The sequence below is a fragment of the Solanum tuberosum genome, unplaced genomic scaffold (assembly GCF_000226075.1).
Source record: "Solanum tuberosum cultivar DM 1-3 516 R44 unplaced genomic scaffold, SolTub_3.0 scf00093, whole genome shotgun sequence".
Taxonomy (NCBI): domain Eukaryota; kingdom Viridiplantae; phylum Streptophyta; class Magnoliopsida; order Solanales; family Solanaceae; genus Solanum; species Solanum tuberosum.
The window spans coordinates 317,534-337,017 of NW_006239018.1; the positions used below are offsets into that span (position 1 = coordinate 317,534).

The 19,484-nt window shown below is 33.5% G+C and overlaps 3 protein-coding genes and 1 long non-coding RNA gene across 4 annotated transcripts; 2 read left to right on the top strand and 2 right to left on the bottom strand.

The window, feature by feature from the left end:
* The first annotated feature begins 3,233 nt into the window (after positions 1-3,233).
* Positions 3,234-8,371, top strand: LOC102589008 (two-component response regulator-like APRR5). The gene is made up of 8 exons (XM_006347454.2): positions 3,234-3,632; positions 4,759-4,920; positions 5,011-5,141; positions 5,237-5,392; positions 5,551-5,719; positions 5,877-6,198; positions 6,639-7,389; positions 7,745-8,371. The coding sequence occupies exons 1-8, from the start codon at positions 3,383-3,385 to the stop codon at positions 7,844-7,846; spliced, it is 2,043 nt and encodes a 680-aa protein (XP_006347516.1). The 5' UTR covers positions 3,234-3,382; the 3' UTR covers positions 7,847-8,371.
* On the bottom strand, positions 8,354-8,917 carry LOC102588787 (uncharacterized). The gene is made up of 2 exons (XR_367342.2): positions 8,755-8,917; positions 8,354-8,629 (listed from the first exon to the last, which is right to left on the bottom strand). It is a non-coding gene; the product is annotated as an uncharacterized lncRNA (long non-coding RNA).
* A 3,386-nt stretch (positions 8,918-12,303) lies between these two features.
* LOC102589328 (protein YLS9) lies at positions 12,304-13,236 on the top strand. Its single transcript, XM_006347455.2, has one exon. The coding sequence runs from the start codon at positions 12,363-12,365 to the stop codon at positions 13,002-13,004; it is 642 nt and encodes a 213-aa protein (XP_006347517.1). The 5' UTR covers positions 12,304-12,362; the 3' UTR covers positions 13,005-13,236.
* A 3,714-nt stretch (positions 13,237-16,950) lies between these two features.
* On the bottom strand, positions 16,951-18,280 carry LOC102589654 (uncharacterized). Its single transcript, XM_006347456.2, has one exon. The coding sequence runs from the start codon at positions 18,139-18,141 to the stop codon at positions 17,281-17,283; it is 861 nt and encodes a 286-aa protein (XP_006347518.1). The 5' UTR covers positions 18,142-18,280; the 3' UTR covers positions 16,951-17,280.
* Between the last annotated feature and the right edge of the window lie 1,204 nt (positions 18,281-19,484).

Sequence of the window (19,484 nt, forward strand, 5' to 3'; positions counted from 1 at the left end):
TCCAGCTATAATAATGTTGTACAATATAGTATATTGGGCTACGTAAAGTAAATATTTTCAAAATTTGTATATTTTTGAAAATTTCTCTTTTTTATATGTATTGAATTTTGAAAATAATATTTTCAAAATATATACAACTTCTTAATATAAAAAAGTTACAATAAAATTAAATTTATTTAAATTTTAAAATTCGAAAAATGACACATAAATATGATTTGAAAATGACAGAGACCTTACCCCCGCCTATAGCCACCATAAATGTATAATAAGTAGTGTCCCAATCAGGGGCGGCTGGTTAGGGTTAAGGAAAAGTCCTTGGCCTTAGGCCCCCAATTTTAGGGGGGCCCATTTTTTAGTTAATTAGGTAAGATTAAATTTTTTTAAAAAAATAGAATGAAGACAATAATAAATGCAAACTATTGGGAAAAAAATGCAGACGGCTGAAGTGATATATATGAGTTATGACTATGACTTTTTAACTTTCCAATAAAAAGTTGTGTACTTTTTTCTTAATGTACAAGTTACTTTTTTTTCTAATTTTATTTTTATATATTTTATCCTCCCCCTTCCTCTCTTCTATTTATTCTCATTTCTCTTCTCTAAATTCTAATTTTACATCCCTCTTATTCAAAGCTTAAGAATTTACTTGTTCTATTGATAATTTATATTTTAAATTTGGAGAAAAATATATTGCAGCAGCCCGAATCATTTAGAGTTGATTACTTCTTATACATAGTAGACCAAGCCATCTTTTCACTTCAAAATATAAAACATAATACTCACTCCGATATTAACGGTTTAGACTTATTTAATGAATTAAAAGTGTTAAGGGAAATCATAAAAGTAGAAGACAATACTCTAATTGAGATACTCAATCAAATAAAAGATTTTATTCTTTTCCAAATGCTTACATTGCTTATCGAATAATGTTAACAATTTCCGTAACAGTCGCCTCAACTGAAAGAAATTTTTAAAAATAATGAATAATAAAATCTTATTTAAGATCAATAATGTCTCAAGAAAGATTAAGTGGTTTGGCTTATATTATCGATTGAAAAAGAATTACTAGAAGAGATTGACTACACAAAAATTATTAACAACTTTGCATCTAAAAAAATAGAAAATAGATTTAAAATAAAAATATTTATAATTTTTTTTAAGGCCTTTAGTTTGAGTTTGGCCTTAGGCCACCATCGGGTTTGAGCCGCCCCTGGTCCCAATTGTGAAGGGAAAAAAAGGCTAAGCTTCTCTTATTGGATAAGGTTTGATGGCTTCCAAGGGATTCACTTTTTTAAAAATGTCATACAAAAAATCTATCACATGAAAACTCAAAAAGAAAAAAGAGAAAAAAGTAAAATCAATGTCCACCACTAAATTAAAAATCTTCAAAGATATTTTTACGATTCTTGTGTCCCAAAAGAAGACGAATTTCAGTCTACCTGGATCGTCAGTCTAATTTAGAAATCTATTCACATCCACAATTAAAGTATTTGACAAATATATATATATATTTTATTTATTTATTATTTTTATTTTTTTAAATAATACAAATATAGGAACTATAATTTTGTGTGTTTTCACCTATTATGCAATTTTCAAGTCGTTTGATTATTGATTAGAGTCAGACAGATTGATAATATGTAAAATAATTTTACAAAATTAAGATTCATATATTAAAAAATGAATTTAGCTACGTAGGGTTGAAAATGTAACTAAATAATAATGTACTTAAAGAGTTGAATTCTATATAAAACAACTAAAAAAATCACCAAATATGATATTAGATAGTTATACTAGCCTTAATTAATATATGTCAACTCTCTGCCCAACTAACAAACAAACGATGGCTAAGTGTACGATAGTTCAGAATTGGAGTTATAATTATATACTAGTTTTAGATACAAGTAGTAGTCTAATCTTTAAAATTTAAATTTTATGTACTAATAGTGAAGAAACTATTTATACATTTCTTGATAAATGTTATTTCTACCTTCATTTGATAAAAATGATACTCCCTTCGTTACTTTAACGTGTTCATTTAAAATTCTGCATGCTCTTAAATATAGTAATGATTAATATTTATATTAATTGATATATAGTCTTAAATCTTATATTATTATTTAGAAATAAATAATTAGTATTGAGGGCAAAATATGAAGAAAAAAAAATTAGTTACCAAAAAAAAATATGTTTAACACATTTATACAAATAAAAATGAACAAAAAATAGAATAACTAACTGAAAATCAAGTTAAATTCATAATGCCACCAAAGATATTTCTCCAGAAAAAAACAAAAAACATGAAAAAGTGCCATAAACAATGCTGACACCGTGACACGCAAACAGCCAAAAGGGCAGTCTCGTAATTAATTGATGAATTAATATCCGCCACTAATAATAACCACGAATCCGAGAACCTTCTTTATATTATGCGATTCCCCAGCTAATTACACCTCCATTCGCTCGTTAAGTCTTTTTTATTTTTTACTCGATATCTTGATATAACTAATTCAAATTTACATTACATATGATCTGTTGAAACTTTCTATCTTAGGCTTTTTTATATCAAAATTTTAAAATTAAAATATCTGATTAAGAATAAATACGTTATGTACTATACTTTTGATCAAGACTTTTATGTACTAAATAAAATTAATTTATTCTCAAACACTCTCTTCTCCACTCGTCACAGCTGGAAAAAAGAGTTGTTTAATTTTTATCGTATGAAAAGATAGCATTTGACAACTTCAAAACCACAAATGAAAAGATCTAAAAGTGGGCTATCCACGTGTCGATGTCCTATCCATTAAACATTAAATATACTAAACACAAATTTATTACTACATTTTTCTAACTAAAAATATCTACATAATATGGGACCTACTTAAACAAATATCTCGAAAAAAATCTAATTCTTTAAGCAAATAGTATAGTAAGAGTAAAATGAGGGCCACCAAATGACCAACCAACCAATTCAATTTTTTTTCAAAAAAGAAAACCAGTGGCTGGCCAATGGGCCCTTACTTTTTGATGCAGGTTTCAACGTGGCCAATTTGAACCATACACATGACCCTCTTCTAGATATTTTATGCTATTTCTCCACAAGACTTGAGTTTTTTTTTTTTTCGGACCATTAGATAATATAGTCGTATCAAAAATGATTTGCTATCGTTGGATCAAATTCTTCCACTAATTTTATTTTTTTTCAAGATATTTAGTAGTGGTAAAGAGTTGAGATATTTTTATTTTTATTTAGTTTTGTAAGACGACTTATTATAGCTTCACCAAAGATAGTGCTTTTTTACTATTCTTTTTGTTTCTCCTCCACTTGGATAAAGTACGAGAATTTTTTTTTGGTGAAAAATAAGTAGGAATCGAAGAAATGGGTGAGGTAGTTGTGAGTAGTGAAGGTGATTTGGAGGTTATAGGAGGGGGAGATATGGTTATTGAAACAGAGGCTGGTGGAAATATGAAGGAAACAGGGGCTGGAGCTGCTGTTGCAGCAGCATCTTCTTCAGTCTTGAAATGGGAAAGATTTTTGCCTAAAATGGTTTTTAGAGTTTTGTTGGTGGAATCAGATGATTCTACAAGACAGATTGTTGCTGCTCTTCTTAGGAAATGCAGTTACAGAGGTTAGTGTTTCGCTTTTTTTCTGAAATTGCAACAGTTTCTTTGAATTTCCTCTTTTTGAGTTTGCTAGTTAGTTGTGGCTTAATAGTGATTTTCTGTCGTGTAAAAAGATTGAAACTTTGAATTGGGTTTGAGTTATTCAAGCTGGTAAATGTGTTGATTCGAATAATATTGGAATTGCGTGATAGTTTTCTTGATAAATTGCCATGAGGATCTGTTTTTGTCAGTTCTAGTGTTGAATTTTTTCCGACTACTGGGAAATTGGGGCTTTGCTTGTATGTTTCTCCCCATTTAGGACAAAGTTAGGCAGAGTATTGAAGAATTAAGTTTGAGTTTGGAAATTTCAGGTAGATTTACTAATCCGGCTAGATTTTCGGAATATATATGTTCGGATTCTTTTCAATTGAGGGTTAAGATTACTCTAATATTCAGGATTTTGGATTTGAAGTTGGTTTGCTTAAGAAATTTCTTTTGTATCACATCTTGAAATTATAGAATCTCTAATTTTCTGTATAAGACAAAATATGTAGTATTAGAATGAAATGAACCTGAATAGAGCTGACGGTGTAGTTGATTGGTAGCATAACCCTGGAAATTACATCTTTTTCCTGTTAATAACAACCATTTTTGGAGTACAGTCTGCTTATTTGAAAGTGGTAATTACTGTGGAACACTTTATTGTTAATGTATTGGTTAATGAATGAGTCTTTTTAAGCATAAGAATGAAATGGGAGAAGATAGAATTGGACATTCTAGCAATTTTTATTGATGGAGATCCATGTCCATGACCTAACAGTTTGGTAAATTGAGGATATGTTGCTGAACTTTATGGGTACAATTTTATATCCGACTTCTTATCTTCTCGTATGGGAAAGAATAAAGAAAGGAAGGAATAACTTAGAACATTTGATCTGCTTCTGATATTCTGACATATCAAAACGAAAATATATATATATATATATATATATAATGGGCCTTTGAATCCTTTGGTTGTGATGATAAGCAATTTACTCTCCATCCCTGCTTCAGCAATGCATGAGACATACTGAAGGGAGGAAAACAAATTATGTAATCAAGACCTGTTTCCTTTGTTAGGATTTTGACGTTTTAAACATTTTGTTTGTGCAGTCGCTGCAGTTTCTGATGGTCTAAAGGCATGGGAGTTGTTGAAAGGCAGACCTCACAATGTTGACCTCATCTTGACAGAAGTTGACCTGCCATCAATTTCTGGATATGCTTTTCTTTCCTTGATTATGGAGCACGATATTTGCAAGAACATTCCTGTAATAAGTATGTTGCTTCCTTCATCCAGCTATTGTTGCAGAAAATGTTGGTCAGCATGTCAATTTACTCATAATAGAACTTCTTTTTAATCTACAGTGATGTCCTCAAACGACTCTGTTAGTACGGTTTATAGATGCATGCTGAGAGGTGCAGCAGACTTTCTTGTCAAGCCAGTTAGGAAGAATGAATTAAAGAACCTGTGGCAGCATGTCTGGAGGAGACGAGCTGTAAGCATAATCCTAACTTGTTTCATTTGTTTTCTTAAACATCCTATCTGAACTTTGCGCCTATCAACTACATATTAACTATTTTGTCCTATCAGGCAAGTGGTAGTTCCCAGGGGCCTGTTGCTGAAAGTGTTGCACAACAAAAAGTTGAGGTCACAGCTGAAAACAATGCTTGCAGCAACCATTCAAGTGGTTATAAGGCTTGCGTTCAGAGAAACCGGGAATGCATTGAGAAAGGAAGTGATGCTCAGGTAATATATATTACCCTTCATGAAATTCTTTTTGGACAAAAAATGCTTTATTTGTGTGAAAATGTTCGTTTAGTTTCCAATAGATGAAATTCTTTATGAGATGTCTGCTTTATAGTTTCTAGCAAGTGAGATCTGTAACCGCTTTTTCTGTTATGTAGAGCTCCTGCACAAAGCCAGAGTTGGAGAATGAAGAAGAGAATGCAGAAAACTTACCGGAATCTGTTCAACCAAATAGGGATGCATCTCCTCCAAATGCTGCAGATTTGGTGAAGGAACTACTTCATGAAGCAAACAATAGATTGAGAATTTCCGAGAATGATGCTAGAGGTAAAATTCTTCTGACCATCTTATGATTCTGAAAGCAGGTCCGGTCTGTTGATTTCTTGAAGTAGTGTCACTTGAAATGAAAAGTCTGTTGAATCAGTTAGGAGTACCTGTACTGGTTCTGAACTTCTAACGTTTTCTGTCATACAAATTGGTGCAGCTCCCATAACAGATGCAAATGCAATGACCACGGGAGAAGATATAAATTCTGATGATAGCTGGGGTCATGGGCGTACAATTGGTCAAACTTCTGATGAACATCCTGGTCCTCCAACTAAACAAGCAATTGACTTGATTGGAGCATTTGATAATTACCTCAAATGTAATTCCAAAAGTTCTGGTTCCGACACTAGGATTAACAAGGGTGATTCTTCTCCATTACTGGATCTTTCATTGACAAGGTCCCATCCAAGTGGTTCGGTAAATCAGTTTACAAATGAGAAGCGCAGATTGAACCATTCTGATGCTTCAGCCTTCACGCGGTAAGTTTTCAGTTTCTAATCTATTCTTTTACATGGTTTGATGTAGCATTAATTTTAGAATAAAGTGATGAATAGGAAGTGCCTCCAGGCTCCATCTTTGTATTTTGAATTGTTGAAAGCCTCACTACCAACACATGAAATTTTGAGAGAATGAAATACAACGACAATAAATTATTTTTCATTTGTCTACCTTGTAAGATGTGAGATCTATCAAGATAACAGAACTAAAAATAGACTCCTGAAATAACTTGGTTGTAAGACGAATTACTTGAGGCATTTCATCCTTGAATTTGAGCCTTTTAACTTGTGAAACTTTATTATCTAAGATTATAGAGTGGGAGTGTCGTTCTGAATTCTATAAGATGATCTGTGTTAATCTGATGCACCCTTTTCAAACCAATGAAGTTTTGCATCTAATGATAAGGAAAATGCTCCTGCAGGTATGTGAACAGGGCAATGCAGTCTGGACAGTCAACGTCGTCTAGGACTTATAATCTACAGGAATATGAAACTGATTCTGATAAGCAGTTTTGTGGCCATGCAATTGATTACAACTCAGACACCCGTGGTCCGATTACTAGACCTCAAAGTGTTGCCCTTCCTAACTACGGTGAACCAGGACCAGCTGAAATGGGACTTCCTTCTCCTCAGCAGAGAGCGACGCCACTCCCTATACCAGTGAGAGGCATCAGATTTGAGGGACCAAGCAGTGCTTACAGCTCCATGATTGCTCCAATTCTTCGCATGCCATCTGGCATTTCACCATTGCAGAGTCCAGGTTCGGCTACCCCTCAGGAATCTTCCTATCAGGCGAATCCATTCCTTACATTAAATTGTGAAAGTAGGAGCTCTCAGAAATTGCACTCACAGAGTGATCAAAACAACAGTGATTCGACAGCTTACAATGAGGGTAAGAGAGGGCACACATCTGAACCTACAACTGATTGTGAACGTTTTCCCTCTGCAACTGATCAAACTATAAATAGTATTTGCTGCAATGGTGATCTAAACCATGTTCATCTGAGTTATGGAAGCAATGGAAACATCTCACTTCCACTAGGCAGAACACCGGCAGAGTATAGGAAAGAAGAAAGCCTTCACACTCCTGATGGGAACTCTCATCAATCTCAAAGAGAAGCAGCTCTTACAAAATTTCGCATGAAGCGGAAAGAGAGATGCTTTGAAAAGAAGGTATATGTCAGCTCCATAATTTTTCTATCAAAAGTTCGTCTGTATTTGACGTATCATTATCTTCACCTTGAAATTATCTGGTGGCAGACTCATCTTGAAAATTCTCACTAAAGAACAAAAGATCCTGTAAGGCATAACATTTCCCCTCTAAATTAACCAGTGGAAAGGAAAATAAGATATCAACAAGACACACTGGTAAACAGCAAAGCCAGATAAATAGAACTAATTTTTAATAACAGTTGTTAAAGTCCACTGGCCAATTTATGAATAATCATTTTAGAGCAAATGTATTTTACTTTCAATGGATTGTTCTGTCATTGCTCATCAATCATTTTCTTTTGTGATTTGCTCTCAGGTACGATACGAAAGCAGGAAAAAACTCGCTGAACAGCGTCCCAGAGTTAAAGGACAGTTTGTTCGTCATGTTCCTAGTGAGTCTTCGCCAGGTAACTCATAGGCAGATTCGCAATATAGGATCACAAATTCATCCAACGAAAGGAGGAAGCAGAAAAAATATAAGTGGTGTCAAACGACTTGTGATTCTGTCCTTCCAAAGGTCGAGGAACGAACAAGAGGATGACCAAGTGTTTATGATGCTGAGGTCACTCACTTACAATCTAGTGAGGAATTCTCTACATTTTTGTGAAGGAGGGCAGCCCTGCCTTTTGTTTGCGATGTCAAATACGTATGGTACATCTCTCAGTTAACATATAGGTTAGAAACGTCCAAATACGAATTTTTATATTCATGACTAGGATCAATTCACCTCTCTTGTTATAGTTGGTGAGATGATCAAATCCTTTTTCCGGTTTGTAAATTATTGGAGTCTTTTTGCTGTACTTCTCTCGATCAGACCACGACTAGTTCTAGGCCTATGTACAGACTTTTAACAGAGATTTTCTGGTTATTATTTTCGTTTCTGTTTATAGAAGACATTTGTTGTTGCAACATTGTTACATATATAGTCAAGTAATTGTTTCTTTCTCATGAGTCATGATCAAAGTGATGCATACTGCCAGTCTTCTTCACACTCTCTGAGGCTCTCCGAGTCTTTCTTTCCATTTCTGTTTTACCCATGCTTTAGCATAGGAGTGTTTGTAACAGTAACAAATATCAATGTGTATAGAATGTTAACCGTTTCCATAGTCTCGATCATTTCTACTAAACGTGGCATGCTCGAGTTCTCTCTAGAAAGAGGACTTCCAAGAAACAAAAACAAAATAAGGCAGCAAGTACAAGCCTGAGTTGAAAAAAACAGTTAGTAGCATTTAAGTGGAAGGAAAGTAAAAAAGAAAAAGAGGGGGAGCTAAGAGCTTGAGTGGCCTTAAATTATGGTAAAAAGAAATGGGCCATGGATGTTGATACCTGATAAACCAAAAACTACAAAAGCTTGACAACAACTAGATTCCCGGTTTTATATCCTGCCATATGCGTGCAGCCAAAGACCCTCTGCTTTATTGCCTGCAAAAGTTGATTTGGATGTTGTCTATTATTAATGTTTATGATATACTCAATAGTTTTTCCCACTTCCTCCAACTACTTTTACTCGTTCACTCGTCTAGATCAAGACCTTATTATTAACTATAGTCATTTTCCAAAGCATATAATATATTTGATATAGTAAAATTATCTCTATTTGTTGTTCCTTAAAACGTGTGTCAAGTCAATACTAAACAAAAAATAAATAAACAGAGAGAGTAACTATGTAGTATTACTTCTCCTTCCCATATTACTTGTTCAATTTCTCTTTTACACGTCTCTTAAGAAATCATAAATAAGAAAGATATTTCTTAATAATCGAGTAAACCCTTGTCCTGAGATGTAAATGGAACAGGGGAGGGAAAACAGTTGCGTGAAATTTTGCACAACAGAAATGAGAAGCAAAAAGAAATAGCAAGAGATTTGACATTTTGACACACAACCTGGGCATGATGAAGAAACTAGGCATAAAGCAAAACACAAAGTTGAGGGCAATATAATATCAGTGGACCTGTCCCCTGTCTTTATCAAAGTAAAATGAGATAGCAAAGAGAAAGTTTCACTTGTTACAAAAGAGTAATGATGATGGGCTACACTCAAACTCAACTTTATCTGAAAGACCTCCATAACTGAATTAATCAAAAAAATAATACTACTAGTAATTAAAAGCAATCAATTAGTTACCCGCTGTTTTCAAATTAAGGATGGCACACTTTTAACTATAAACAACATTATTTCAATTGCTTACTACCTACTCTACATCTATCTACAGCTTTTGTATTTTAGTTTTTCTTTCCAGTGGTGATAACTCAACATCTTACTCGTAAGACTATACTAATATATTCCTTGTGTTAATAATCAAATGTCTACGTAGCAAAATTGCAAATTGACCCTTAAATATGAAAACAAGAGAAGAAAAAACAAAACGGTGGGTGGGAAGTTTCCTTAAGGCAGAAGTAACATGATGAGCTATAATATAAGCAACTTTTTTTTTCACCATAAACTCGATTGAGTAGAAGTTACTACTATTTTCACTAATGAGAGTTCGAAATATTAAAAGTAAACATATAAAAAAATTAATTAAAAAATATTTAATATCTATTATATATACGTAAAAAATAATTTTAATTAATTATATATATATATATAATGTAATTTTAATTATTTTTTTTGCCCTAGGGGCTAGGGGTGGACAGAGTTTGGTACAATCTGAAGTTTAAACCTTTTCAGGTATTTGATATGAATTTTTGGATTATAAATTGACCTTCGATTTTATTTTTAGAAAGTTCAACTGATCACTACGTATATATTGTAAATATGCCATTAGAAATAATTCAATCAATAGAAATCAGACTTATCATGATTCCAAATAGAAATATTTAAAATCATTTTCCTTTATTTGAAAGGAGGAAAAAAAAGAGGTAACATTTATATCTAAATATTAATTTGAATTGATATGAGTCTCAATGACAATGATTAAGATTGACAACTTATAATATATTATAGAATACACACGATTCCATGAAAATATTTATTTTTATGATTGTTCATTTTGAATATTCAATTTAAATAAGTTGTATCTTTGCTCAGACCAATAAACAGAGTTGAGGTTATAATTATTGTCCCTAATAGAAAATCGAAATAACTAATTATGACTTGTATTGTTTGTAACTACTAATCTAGATAAAATGAAAAAATTTCTATGAACAAATAAGTTTGATACACAACATAATCGAGCAAAGTAACCTCAATCCTTGTTAATAGTAGGAAACTATATAACAGAGCAAACTATTAGGCGAGTTGAGATTGTTAATTGTTATAATCTGCCCTATAAATCAAAAAAGTCAATCTAAAATCAAATTTAAAAAATTTAATCTAATTTGGGATTATTTGAATTGAAATTAGATTATAATTTCTTCAATTCAAAAATTCAAACTAAATGGCCCGAACACCCACCCCTAACCTGCCCCCATGGACTTGGAAAAAGTCCATTTCTAATTAGATTCTTCATGTTTTCCTCTTCTTTTCAACTTTTAATTTCCATGGACCAGAGCTCAATCAATGAAATGTTTTTCCATATTATGACTTTATTTTATTTATACAATGTAGTGATTTACACGGAAAAGCATGTCTATAATTTAATTAACAAAAATCCCTGATATTGTTTTGTCGAATTATATCAACCATCAACGGTCTTCGTAAACTTCATTTAAACACTTAAATTATAGTTATTCAATTGAGTACCTAAGCACGTGAATAAAATATTCTTATTAAATACTTTTGTCTCAAATTTAAGAAAAAAATATATTTTGCGTGTGTTCACCTATTTTTATTATATTTAAATAGACTAAAAAGAAATTAGTACAAACGAATTAAAATGATGAAAGTAAAATCTTTGTAGCCCTGAGGAGGAGTCGAAGTCAGGGCATTGTGGCATATAGTTTATCATTTTAATGAGTGCAATCATTACACACTTTAAAAAAAGGCTACCTCTTTTTTTCAATAATGCTAAAAGTTGTAATGAAGATTCCGTCTCACATAGATATATATCCCTAATTTCTTCCAAATCAACCATCAATTTGATATATGATACTAAAAGATTCAAGCTAAAAAGCATGTACCATATATAACAAAGTGCATGCATATTCATCATCGATACAAAAATAATAATATCTCACTTTCCTACCCTATCCTACAGAAAGCCAATTGGCTTCTATATCACGCATTGCACGCATGTTATATATATAGAATTTTTTTATTTTACATCTTTTAACAGTAAGTCTAGTAGCTCACTAATTAAAATACTGTGAAACTAGACACTCTCCATCTCAATTTAGACTGGAAAAAACTATTTTCCTATCATTGTAAGTATCACATAGTATGTAATTTTTGTCCATCAAAAGCTTACACTGTTACACATACCAAAAGATTGCTAGAACTTGAATCCTAATTATACAATTTTCCATAATTTTCATCTCATTTTATTAATCATGCTATAAATAAATAAATAAAAAATTAGCATCAATTTAAAGCAGAATTAAGATAGATTTTCAATTAAAAGTAATCAACATACACTATTAAAAAATGAAAATTAGTGTCAGACAACAAAGTATGTCGTTCATCTTATTCAATTTCACAATGAGTTATCAAAAAATTCTACTTATTAGCTACGAACTAAATAATTTAGTAATGATAACAACAGAAGTAAATTTAAAACTCTAGGTGAACATTTTCAATAACTAAACAACCTAATGACTTCACCAAAAGGTAAATAAAGGAAAAAGACTACTTTCCTTTGATATCATTGCACTTAATTAGTCAATACCCCATGCAAAAGTAGCCACTAAAAAGCAGCCAAAAGACAAAATAATTATAAACTTCTACTTCTAACACCACTTCTTCTTGTATACTATATATAATAATAATAACCTCTTCATTTCATTTCATTTCCTTAGCATTGTAAACTTGCCTTTCTTTATTTTCTTGCTTAGCAGATGTCTCCAATTGATGTAAAATCCCCAAAACACTGTGAAGAAAAAGGCTTCAAAGTAGAAAATCTATTCCCAAAAAAGAAGTTATTCTTTTGCTTCTCAACAATTTCCCTCTCTATTCTCTCATTCATCTTTCTTCTTTACCTCACACTTCATCCTACAAAACCAAATTTCACATTAAGAGAAGCTGATATTTATCAACTCAATCTCTCAGGTCCACGCCAACTGCTTAACTCGTCTATACAACTCACCCTCGTATCGAAAAATCCAAATAAGAAAGTTGGAATTTACTACGATGAATTGCAAGTGTTTGCTTCTTATAAAGGACAACAAATTACTCTTCATACTTCTCTTCCTCCATTTTATCAAGGCCATGAAGATAGTAATTTTTTATCGGCTTTGTTGATTGGGAATGGATTGCCAGTGGATCCTTATTTTGGTTATGAGGTGCAACGTGACCAAAGTGTTGGAAAACTGATTATGAATTTGAAAGGAAGTGGTAGGTTGAGATGGAAAGTTGGAACTTGGGTTTCTGGGAAGTATAGGTTTAATGTTGATTGTGTTGCTATTATGCCTTTTGGATCTTCCTTGCCATCTGCTCCGCTTAGTTTTAGACAAGGAGCGCAATGTTCTACCACTCTTTGAATTAAATATTACTAGAAATAATTAATTAAAGCCCTTCCTCACATAGGGAGTATATTGTTCTTCTTTTAATTTCATATATATTTTGTATGATTATACTATTGTAAATTATCTTTTGATGAAAGGTACTTGAGTATACATCCGCCAAATTAAACTAATCGCGTTGGGTCTATTGTACACCATATATATTTGCAACTTTTGTTATCATAAATTATATTGATGAGAAATATAAAAGCTTTGTTAATTTCATGCAAATATTTTGTAACAGTCTAGTACTACGAATAATGAAGATTAAGTGCGAGTTTAGGATAATCGAGTCTTAAAGGGCGTTAATCTTATCTTGAAAGTTGTGTCCCTTTGATTGTAGATGGAATTAAAGATTAACGAAATAATTTGTAGTGACAGAAGCAAGTGGATGATCTAGCTGATATGACTCCACATACTGACGAGTTAATGAGAAACTAATGCAGCGTCTTCTTTATAGGAGTATCTTTTAGGAGTTATTTTATACTATTAAGACCTATACATTATATTTTGTTTACACTAAACTTGTACGAACCAAACGGCTTTTGAAAAACTTAAAAGCGACAGGATACTATACATCTTTTTGTACTTATATATTATTGGTTTTCGAAAAATTCTGTGGTTATAAAAAGACAAATACTAGGATAACAAGGGAAGACACCAAACATTGATTGATCTTTATATTGGTTTCCGTGCCAGCTCGCCATCGCATGGGCACCTCAACTATTATTACATTCCAGGCTCCCACCAAAGCAAATACTTAGGAAGATGAAAAGAAATGTACTTATGTTTTCTAAAAAATTTGGACCTTACCTCACATGGTTTTTCACTCACTTTATTGGCGCTAAGCCACACCCTTGGGCTTCATACTACAGTTTTATGACCCACACACACACTGTTAATTAAAACATCAAGATAAGATGGTTTCAGAGCAACAATCGCTAATTTTCCAGCACGTTCCGGTGTAGTTCGACCAATCTTTCTCTAATGCTTGACCAGTAAATTCCCGAGCCGTAGACGAGTTGTAAGACCCTAAAAAGGGGGAAAAGCATTTGCTTCCTTCTAACCTCTATTCGGTTTCTGATTGGATAAAATTTACTCGTATTGATGGGATCATTTAACCAACTTAAACTGCCAATGACAAACCTCTTGCTCTCATCACATATGTCTTTGCCATTTAATTTGCAGAGCAACTCGCTCAATACCAATCCAGAATATATATATATATATATATATATACAGGGGAGAAAATCCTCCATGTAACAATTCTGAAGGCAAGTTGAGCTCATATCAACACAATTATATGAGTATGACTCCTCCTTAAGCACCATAGAGAACTTCAAAATTGGAGGGAACGCCTCAAGTTTACCAGTTCTTCCTCACCTAAGCAAAACATTGAGAGTTACCGCTCAGACCTCTCACTCTAATTACTTCTGCTTGTAAAAACCCGCTTGACAATTCATTTGTGATCAAATTCCTGATCTCTCCAATTAATGGAAGCAAATTTTTCCAAAGTTTTTGAACTCAAATGTGATAAGCATCAGATACAGTACAAATATTAACTACACAAACGTTAAATTTCAAAGATGTAGTAACAAGGTAAGAGGAGGAGAGTGAACGTTGAAGGGTCACAATAATGTGAGGGAATTTGAGAATCCAACTAAAAACTTAATGATCTTTATAAAACCATGTTAATGCACTAGTATATCTGATGAAAATGAAAGATTTTCTAATGTAAACTGAAGATAGGCTGAAAACTGGGCTGAAGCAAAGAGAACGCGTTAACAAACAGAAGAGTGGGATTAGAGCAGAGAAACAAGGAACTTGATAGGTTAAGGAGTGTCCGTGGAGAGTAAAGTTAGTGGCTTAATGAACTGAATTGAGACTGATCGCGGGGCAGCAGCAGCCCGATTGACTAAGTTTAGAGAAAAAGCTTAGAGCAATGTAAATAGAAAGATGAGAAGAGAAGGAAACCATAACAATTAGGACTTGATTTACATGGTTCACAATAACTCATCCTTGCTTTCACCAAATTCCTTCCAGTTGTACCCAGCCCCACAAAAACAATAAAACAAAAAACTCGTAGCTAGGAATATAGGAAAGATGTCACAGAGTCAGCCTAGCATTTTGGGAATATAGAGCAGGAGAAACATTTGGAGGGATCTGAACAAACTACAGTGAAATTCAATATAATTAAGGGCTTTATTTAAATTGGCTTCTATGTTTCCAATCCTCTGCATGTTTCGTAGCAGGGAGTAAAGAAATTTTTATATCATGAATGAAGAGAACTTGCTCCAAAGCACTACAAACACTAGGTAATTGTGGCATCTTCAGCAATGAGAATGTTCATGAGTTGGGTATTTCAACTTGATCACCACATTTTAAGGCCATTAGAGGCCCCTACAGAACCCTAAACCCTTAAAATTGGTATCAATTACAGCAACTAAAAGGAATTTCAAAGGCCTAACTAATTTTGAATTCTTTCATACACATTGCCAACATTATCTACTTTTATGCTAATTAAGCCACAAAAGGCTGGTGACAAGGATTCTTTCTTTCCAATTTCTTTCCTCCCTAATTCCAGCCTTCCTCCACCTCTATGGTGTTAACCATACCTCTTTCTCTAAGTAGGTAAATATTGTTAATACATGGAGTGCGCCTATCATCCCCTCTACCCTACTCCACTTAGATACTAGGCTTACTGGCTTATAAGCTCGAACTTGTGAGTTGTGATGTAAGTCACAAGTCTCTCACCAACCAATATTAGATGTAAAAGCATAGGAGTATCATCTATCCTATCACTCAACAGTGTCGCCAGAATTAGACTCTAGTGTAGTTTTTAAAAGAGGCCACTAGAGGCCTACAGAACCATAAACCCTTAAATTGGTGTCAATTACAGAAACTAAACGGAATTCAAAAATCCTAACTAATTTAAAATTCTTTTTTTTTTTTTGACAATTCATAAGTAGTATTCTTCAGCATTGAGGGAATGCTGGCCAGCATCAAACTAACTAATTTAAAATTCCTTCATACACATTGCCAACATTATCTACTTTAATGCTAATTAAGCCACTAAACTAAATCCACAAAAAGCTGGTGACAAAGGATTCTTTCTTTCCCATTTCTTTTCTCCCTAATTCCAGCCTTTCTCCACCTCTATGGTGTCAACCATACCTCTTTCTCAAGTAGGTAAATATTGCTAATACGGTGTGCGCATACCAGCACATCTACCCTACTCCACTTAAATACCAGGCTTACCGGCATAGTTCGCATGGCGCAAGGCTCGAACTTGTGAGTTGTGATGTAAGTAACAAGTCCCTCAAGAAGCTTATATTAAATGTAAAAGCATAGAAGTATCACTAATCCCATCATTCAACAGTGTCACCAGAATTAGGCTCTACTGTAGTTTTTTCATGAAAGAACAATAATAATAACAATAGTTTGAGCTAGTTTATGCATGACTCAAATATTTCCATTGGGTACATGCATCAGCCCACCAAGACATGTAATCGAATAACTCAGACCACCAAAACTTGGGAAGATGAAAAGAAATAAACTAATCATGTTTGCCTCTGTGTAACTCGAACTTTGGAACTGATTTTTGGTTTTGATTCCTTAAACAAGGAGTGACATTGAAATTGAAACAGATATTCTGCAGTTAAAACCCTGAACATGAAATCACATTTAGCTTAAAAGCCCCCAGCTGCCTGAAGCTACAGCCAATTAGCCATCCCCTCAATTGGCAAGCTCAAAATGGAAAGTCATTACATTATTTGGCACCTAACCAAAATAAAATAAATGGTTTTGACGGTAAAGGATAACCTAACCAAAAGATCAAGTGGTAGGAAACAAGGTTCGCCCAGATATAACAAAGCAAACATGTTGTATTTAAGATGTTAATTATCAAGTTATTCCCACTTGGAAGCACCATAAGTATAATGTAATTGAATTTCAAATGACATCCTGTTCTTCTCAGAAGTCAGGACAAGACAAGAAGCTTTCGCTGTTAGAAAGATCGAGAAAGATATACACGCAGTAAATATTAAATCCTCAATACCTGAGATGAATATTAACATGAATAGAAAGCTAAATCAAGCAATTCTTCTATGTAACTGTATCTAAATATCCTATAAAGTATAAAGACACTCAACCGCAAGTCTCAGGGAAGCCATCTTTATTATTGAACCATGTATGTAGTAGTCAAAAATTCAATCTTGGAAGGACAAGAGCTCAAACTCACCTCCCACACCATCGATCACAACGAATCAGCATCAACCCACTTCCAGTAATGCTTTTTACATGAAACTGCACCATCTGCGACCATCCTCTCACTAGAATCTCCATATTCATCAGTCTCTTCTGTGCAAAACTCCTCCTCAGGCAAACCATCCACTGCAGCCTCCACTGTATGCAACACATAACAAGCAGGCAATCCAGGATACGACGCCGAAACCCTTTCCTCCACCTTCTTCGAATACGAATTGGGCAAAATCTTAACAATGCCATTCTCTCTGAGCTCACCAAAAGACCCACCAAGCACTGAACCAAGCTCTTCTTTCACAGCCCGAAAAACCGCATCTTCAACTGTCTCACCAGGCTTCATCTTCTCCGACAACGGCCTACACCTATGCCTAACAGCACCATCCGACAATTCTTGGTGCGATTCAACAAGGACTTTATTGTCTTTTCCAATAACCTTAACAACCATAACCTCAACAGTTCGAACCGGCGGCGTAGAATCAGCCAGCAAAGTCTCCCCTTCAGACAACTCAAGCCAGAGATTACTAACATTCTTGGTTCCCGGCTTAACCCCCCAAGCAGCAAAAGAATCAGAAGGCATACGTGGCCTTAGCCAATCGGAGAGTGATTGGGGATTGGGGAAGTGATGAATAGGGTTACGAAGATTACTGGAAGATGGGTTTGACATAGTGGGAATTCTGAGAAATCTACGGGGGTTTAAAGGGAAAGAAACAAGAGGGGTGAATTTACGGAGAAGGGAAGTAGTGGGGTTTGAAGAAGAGAAGATAACGAAGAGAGAAAAGGCAGTGAAGATAACGTCAGGGAAGGAAGTGGGTTTCTTGTGGAGATGCGGTGGTTGTGGTGGCTGAGAAGACATATCAAGTAGTTTCAGTGAATATTGTGAAGAAGATAAGGAATTGGTGAGGTTCCATTGATAGGATTGAAAGAGAAGAAGAATTAGAGGTTGAGATGTATTCTTCTTTTCCCAATTGGCATCTAAAATCTCTTCAACTTTGACTTTTGCTTGTACACAATTTTTATGAGTGGCGTGTGGTTGCTAAAAACCCGAAATTAGTATTTTGATTTGACATGAATTTTAAAATAATAAATTAATCAATTAACATTTGTAGTTTTAAATTTAAGTTGTTAAAACGGAAAAGATTGACGCATGCATGATTTGAATGATAAATTTACAAAAAAAATAATTTATAGGAGACGGGATAGAGCTATTAAAAAAAGATAGAGTAAATGAAAAAAGAGAAATTTTCGCATATAGCCACTAAAAATAGCCTAATTACTCTCCATATTTATAGTTTGTTAATTACGATTTGTAGCTACATGTTATAGGGAAGAGAGTGGCGAGCCAGATTGGGAGAGGGAGGAGAGAGGCGAGCGAGAGAGGAGAGAGTGGGAGAGATCGGTTAGATAATTGTATATTATACATATGTATTTGTATATATGGCAAGCGAGATTGGAAGAGGGAGGAGAGAGGTGAGCGAGATTCGGAGAGTAAGGAGAGGGGCGAGCGAGAGAGGAAAATAATTTGTATAATTCGCATGTCGTTTGTATAATTGGCGGCTACGTTTGTATAATTCACATGTTTTTATATAATTGAGTAATATAAAGTATGGAATTATATAAATATGATAAAACTTGAAATAACGAATTGATACAAACATAAACATATGAACTTTAAACAGTTATACAAAATATATTATACAAATTACATTATATAAATTATATTATACAAATCTGAAAACTACGGGTTTATACAAACTTTAAAAAGTTATACACAAAAAGATTGAATGTATATGGTGACAAAACGGAAAAACCAAAGGAAATCAGCATCATATACAAATATAAATCAAACAAAGAATTGTTAGTTGTGAATCATACAAATATGGCTAATTATACAACTCGAAGTCAGCCCACGTAATAATGGTTAATGTTAGTTGCGAGTGGGAATTATAGCAAACTATAACTATGATGAGTAATTAAGTAGTATAAGTTTGCTAAACCACGTAATTTTCTCATAAAAAGGTAACGACGCAATCATACCGATCGTTACACAATCTTGGCATTGTTACCTAATAATGAATTTATATAATACAATTCAATAGAATTTAAGTGACAATCAAAACTAACATTGTATTTAAACTTACAATATAATACAACGGATAATAACCATCCAAACAAAGGGTAAAAAAACATTATTTTTTA

Bases quoted from the DNA above. Each gene is read 5' to 3' on its own strand.
- LOC102589654 (XM_006347456.2), bottom strand. From the start codon at position 18,141: ATGTCTTCTCAGCCACCACAACCACCGCATCTCCACAAGAAACCCACT.
- LOC102589328 (XM_006347455.2), top strand. From the start codon at position 12,363: ATGTCTCCAATTGATGTAAAATCCCCAAAACACTGTGAAGAAAAAGGC.
- LOC102589008 (XM_006347454.2), top strand. From the start codon at position 3,383: ATGGGTGAGGTAGTTGTGAGTAGTGAAGGTGATTTGGAGGTTATAGGA. The intron at 4,921-5,010 runs GTATGTTGCTTC...TTTAATCTACAG, and splicing joins CAAGAACATTCCTGTAATAA to TGATGTCCTCAAACGACTCT. The intron at 5,720-5,876 runs GTAAAATTCTTC...AAATTGGTGCAG, and splicing joins TTCCGAGAATGATGCTAGAG to CTCCCATAACAGATGCAAAT.